Genomic DNA, 6,000 nt, shown 5'->3' on the forward strand with positions numbered 1-6,000 from the left:
TCATCTGGCTTAAAGAGAATATTTATAAACAGCAAGAAGAGATACTGGCTTGTATTTAGCATCCAAGCTAATGTTGTTCATATTGTCTTATTAGAACACGTGGAGAGTGCAAGTTCTAACTCAGGTATACCAGCTGCACAGAGAGGTGAGTTTGTCTCATTAAGCAAATAGTCACCAAAGGTGTGAAATTCTAGTGTGGTGGTGCATAACCATACAACATTGGAAAATGCACTGGACAGTGGAATAGACACCAAGATGTGGCTTTACGGTAGTTAGAATGTGTCTCAAAATATTATTAAAACTAATATTTAAATATTTCTAGTATTTTCACAGTTTCCCTATTTCTAAAAATAAAATTTTAACTTTTTCATAATTTTTTTTAGCTCAGTAGTAATAAGTTATTCTTTTTAAAAGAAGAACTTGTTAGCTCCCACCTGCCGCCCTACCCTATGTTATCAAAATTTTTATTGCCAAAATCATACATGGAAAGAAAATATGGACAGAAATGTCCCTTTGGCTTTCCTGTTACTTATGGTAGAAAAAAGGTATTTAAATAAGAGACAAAGCAACTAGTGATTTTTTTTCATGTATTCTTCAACAGCTGACTGTCAATATTTTTAGTTCTGATTTTAGGGTAGAGAAGGGGAAGGCAATTATTCAGAAAGTTTGGATTACAAATTAAAGTCCTAAAATACAAATAGCTAAAACACCATAAAGTAAAAGAAAGGGGATAAAAAGTTAGCCAAAACACAGGATATGGTTCTTTCGTTGCTATTTCTGTAAAACCCACTTCCGTTTTTCCTAAGACCACACAACTATGACATCGCCAAAATGCTCAGCCAGCTAACTGAGAAATTGGTTTCGGACAAATCAGTGTCTAAAGCTTGACTCTTGACTGTTTCTCTTATCTGACTTGAAAAGGACCATTCTTTTTTTATATTACAGTTAAATTACGTCATCGGAAGGAGTGTTATGACGAGTGAGAGACGTCATACATATTTTTTTCTTTTGTTCTCTGTCTGTGTTTCCAGCAACATCAGTTGAGTACAGTTCCTTTGCAGACAGATGCAGCAGCTGGATAGAGCTCATTAAACTGAAAGCTCAGACCATAAGGCGCGGATCAATTAAGACAAGTAGGCGGATGTTTCTACCACATTATGATCTGAGAAGCATATCCCTGGTTTCCCAGTGGTGAAGGCTAGACTTTTCGACCCAGTAATAACATTGCCAATCAATCATGTGTTGGAGTGTGAAAGCTGCAGACTAATGGTCATTTAGCAAAAGTTATTGAAGGGCCTTTTAGATTTTTTAATTTTAACTGTAGAATTGTGTTTTTAAAATTTCTGTCTTTGTGACGGTATTTTTAAAAGTATATAAATAGATATTAGATCCTTCTAGTGGAAGGAAATTGTCAACTCTCTTATTGAAGAGATAATCCTCCAGGACCCAAGTGCTATCTAGCATATGGCTTGTGTTCAGTGTGATATCCAGAGGGGTAAAGGAATGAGGTATTTCTGGAGAGAAAGTAGTTAATTCTCATCTCATTCTTATAGTCAAAATCATTAATATGCTCTTTATACTCCATGCGTTTTGATAGATTTGGGGGTAAATATATTTGAGGGTTGGAGTTTACAGTACATTAGAAGGGAAGAAAATTTTTTTAAAGGAAAGATCACAGGATATGGAACCAATCATATCTGGTTTTGAATCCTAGAAGTGCCATTTTAATAGCTGTGTGACCTTGGTCAGTTATTTAACTTCTCTGTGCCTCAGTTTCCTCGTGTGGAAATGGGGATAATACCTATGTTGCTATGTTGTTTTAAGGATTAGATATATATGTGTCTAGCTTATAGTAGCTATTTTGTGAGAGCTAATTATTTTTATATATTTTATAAACAATCAACTTTTGGACAGCCAAGGTCATTTTTAAGTTTTTAAAATTATGAGTTTGATCAAAATGGTTTGGAAAAGAAACCTATTACAACTTGTTAACATAAGGTTTATCTACAAGTTGACAATGATGAAGTTGTGTGAAAAAGATGGAAAAAACTGGGAACTGTAACAACTTTCACACTCTCTCTGTAATAATTTGTTCCCACAGCAGATAATTGTTAATTGCTCTGCCGCTTGTTCTTCTTCACTCTGTAATGATCATTGTATGTGCAGCTACACCGCATCAACATTTTCTTTTGCAGGAATGCCATTTTTCTTCCAAAAGAATTCCATTCCAGCATTTTCTCTTATGTTTTCTTTCTCTGTCTCTCTTTTAACTGCATGTGGTGCATGATAATTTCTTTTCTTTCGTGACATGGCTTAGCCTCACAGACAGCTGAATGTTGTCACCACTTATTCGGAAGCCTCGGGGAATACTACATTACTAGCATCTGATCTTGGTGCTTTCTCTCCTTTCTCCAATTTTAGCTGTGACAGTTGAAAAAGCAAGTCCAGTGAGTGAAGGAAATTTCCGGAATCGTTCTGCTCCATCTTGTGCAAATTCCACAGTTGGGGTTGTTAAGATGACTCCTCTTTCTTTCATTCCTGGAGCAAAAATAACTAAATATCTTGGGATAATTAACATGTTTTTTATTCGAGAAACCACTTCTCTACGTGAGGTAATTTTATAAATGTTATTTCATTATTTTTGCTAATTTTCTCTGATTGAAATATTAGTGATAAAACCAAACAAGCTTTGTTTGTTTTTTGCCAAAAGTAACACATGTACATATCTCCTCCCCCATAAGCTGTCTGGATTGATTCCAGACTAGATGTAAGAAATTTTATATAGTAGCTTGTATTACCACAAAACTTTTGAACAAAAACAAATGGAGTCCTTGACCTGATGGAATTTACAGTCTAGTGGAACTAGAGTGTAATAGACATTAAACAAATAATTATATAACTTCTAGTGCTAGTAAGTAACATAAAGAAACATAACAGAGACCATCAGAAAACTATAATGGGGAACTCACTTTAGATTTGATCAGCAGGGAAGGTATCTTTGAGGAAGCTTCATGTAAGCCGGATCTAAAGACCTGGATAAGAGCTATCCTGGTAGAAAATTGGGTGATAATCCTTGGAGCCTTTAGGAACAACATTTGCAAAGACCCTGAGTCAGGAAGATTGTTTGACATTTAGAAACTGACAAAAGGCAAGCGTGACTGGAACATGGTTCAGAAGCAGACACATGGATAGCAGGGAGGTTTCGTTTATATTTATCAATTTATTTGAATGAGGATGGAAACAGTTTGGTAGAGATATGTTGAAGATGGAGGAACAATTTGAATTCTTGTTCTGCTATTTACTTACTAGTCATGATCATAGCTAGCCATGGGCATCTTATAAATTCTTTGAACTTCAGTTTCATCTGTTAAATAGGGATAGTAATCCCTATCATGGACACGTGTTCAGTAAAGATTTATTTGTTCAGTCATACAACAGAGCCTTAGGAAAGACATTAAAATTACCCATTTTATTAAGATCATTTAAGATGCTTTCATATCTATTCTTTGACATATCATATACATTCGTCTACATGTGTATAGTTTGATTTCCTGTACGTGTTATTAGGAAGGAGGAGTCAGTGGTTTTCTCCATGCTTTCATTGCTGAAGTGTTCGCAATGGTGAGAGCGCATGTTGCTGCGCTAGGAGGGAACGCGGTTGTCTCCTACATCATGAAGCAGTGTGTCTTCATGGAGAATCCAAATAAGAACCAGGTAAGAGGTGGCTGCCCGGGAGCCTCCGAATCTGTCTCACAGCCTTCCCACTTGCACCCTCCCCTGCAAAAGAGATGAGCTCTTTATAGAGTCCTTTGATTCTCGATGCTTAGATATGTTCTAGTGAATATATTAACAACCGTAGTCATACACAGGTCAGAGGCCGTTTTCACATCCAGGTGACTAGTTATTATTCCTAAATTCTTCTGGAACTTTTGCTCTCAATTTACTACTCTTTCCATCATAGTCTTGCTGGGTCTTTGGAATACATACAGTGATGGCTGGCTGAAAAGAGTTGAAAATGCCCCCTGGTTTGGACCGTGATGCCATCAGATTCTAACTGCCATGCTAGTGAAGTGTACATCATAATGGGACCACTCTGTTTTTCTTGTTGTTGTTGTTTTATTTTAAATAAGTAGTGTAATTCAGTTAATGGGGGCTAAGGAGTATTGCTTAGGTTAAATTTTAGAATACATATCTTTTATCATTTTTGTTAAGATAACTCACTCAAAATTGTAAAGGATTCCTTTAAAAACTTAAATGACTATAATGTGTTTTTGTTTGTTTTGGGGTTTTTTTAGTTTCCTGTGAATTGCCTTCTTATCCTTTGCTCATTTTTTTTTATTGGGTTGTCTCTCTTTTCTCTAATGACAGTGGTGCCCCTAACATAACAGAATAATGTGAGCACCTTATTGAATTTGTGACTGAACATGTCCTGTTGTCCTTATAGGCACAGTGTCTTATAAATGTAAGTGGTGACGCAGTGGTTTTTGTCCGTGAGTCTGAATTAGAAGTGGTGTCAACTCAGCAACCTACTGCCAACTGCCAGTCGTCGTGTCCTGGGGGAGAAGTTACTACCTGAAGTAAATTAGAAAGAAAGAGCTCAGCTAAATGAAGTTTATCTGTCTCCATTGTTTTGTCATTAATTATCTTCCTAGACTTTTTAAAAATTGAACTTCATTTGAGATCAGTAAAAAATAATTAATACATTACAAGTAGATTTGATTTGTCTAGACTCTCTTGGAGGCATGAGAATTTTCTAATCTTGACATTTTGTTTGCCAAGTCTAGTAGACAGGCCCCATGGACTCTTGACCCTTCAGTAAGTTATGATAAATTTCTCAGAGAACTGTAGCAAAGGTGGAAGATATAATTTATGTTGACTTTAATGAAATCATAATTTAAAAAATAAAATGAGAAGATCATCAGGAAACCAGCTACCTAGAAAAGCTAAGTAATAAATTCACAGATTGTTAATGAAGAAAGTCTGATTTGAGGGATGTATAGGAAAATGGAGAAAAGTTTTCGGAAAATTACGTGGGTTTCTTAATGTGTTTTATTTTGATGAGGAATTTGGTCACAACTGAAAAGGAGCAGTACTTCAGCCATCTTTTTAAAAGAAGTTAAAATTCTGTGGCTTGTATCCATAATATGTCTTTGAGACTGTAAAAAAAGACAAATTTATTATTGCCGGTTTTTTTTTTTTAAATGGAAAGTTTTAATATCTCTAAGGAGTGAGGAAAAAATTACTATATAACTTCATAAGAGGCCAAATTTCCGCTGGTGCTTAATTTGTCTAGAAGAGGCTTGGCTTCAACAGGGAAGATAAGATCAGTGAATTTTGTTGAAATAGTTAAAATATAATTGATCTAATAGGAACATAAAATTATTTTCTAATAAAATTATAATACACTTCTACCAAACAGAATTTTAGTAATGTCTTAGGGACTTTTGATGATGAGTTAGACTGTATTTGGAAATGTCACTTGAATGTAAATATGCTACAAAATGTTGAATGTACACATAGGAATACTTTCTTTGTCAATGCCAAATACCTGTTATAAATGAACCTTACAAAGTACATTCCTCCTTTGCACAATGAAATTTCTTTATAAAACTCATGGTTCTGCTCTTCCAGGATAACAAACTGCCCTAAAGATTAGGAGTCATTTTCTTGTTATCACAGGTGTCAATATTTTTCTGTATTTTGTTTATAATTTTATTTTTTAAATAAAAAGTTTATAAAGATAAACTGAACTATTCCTTAACATCTTTTTTGCCTCCTTGATACAATTCTGTCAGTCGTCTGGAATCACTTTACATTTGATCATCTCCATTCATTCCTTCGGTCAACAAACATCTATTGTGCATCTACAATATGCAAAGCCCTGGTCTTAATTATAGGGAAAATATATACATGTAATTGTGGCACTCTGTGTCTTTGATAGGTAGGTACTCATTCAACAGTAGTTCATCAAATGTCTACTAGAGCCCAGAGCACAGTTTC

At 35.0% G+C, this 6,000-nt stretch overlaps 1 protein-coding gene across 15 annotated transcripts in view; it reads left to right on the top strand.

The window, feature by feature from the left end:
- Positions 1–5,739, top strand: part of C2CD5 (C2 calcium dependent domain containing 5) — a 100,679-nt gene extending 94,940 nt beyond the window's left edge. For 10 of the 15 annotated variants that reach the window (XM_066354514.1, XM_066354517.1, XM_066354516.1 and 7 more), the window contains 5 exons: positions 95–145; positions 1,032–1,133; positions 2,422–2,612; positions 3,568–3,714; positions 4,445–5,739. In XM_066354514.1, the coding sequence (XP_066210611.1) occupies positions 95–145; positions 1,032–1,133; positions 2,422–2,612; positions 3,568–3,714; positions 4,445–4,576 (623 nt within the window). In that variant the 3' untranslated portion in view covers positions 4,577–5,739. The remainder of the gene's footprint in view (positions 1–94; positions 146–1,031; positions 1,134–2,421; positions 2,613–3,567; positions 3,715–4,444) is intronic. The other 5 variants (XM_066354559.1, XM_066354577.1, XM_066354567.1 and 2 more) reach the window with 3 other exon arrangements.
- Positions 5,740–6,000: the final 261 nt, after the last annotated feature.

This window comes from Saccopteryx leptura, chromosome 1 (assembly GCF_036850995.1).
Source record: "Saccopteryx leptura isolate mSacLep1 chromosome 1, mSacLep1_pri_phased_curated, whole genome shotgun sequence".
In the NCBI taxonomy this organism is placed as follows: Eukaryota; Metazoa; Chordata; class Mammalia; order Chiroptera; family Emballonuridae; genus Saccopteryx; species Saccopteryx leptura.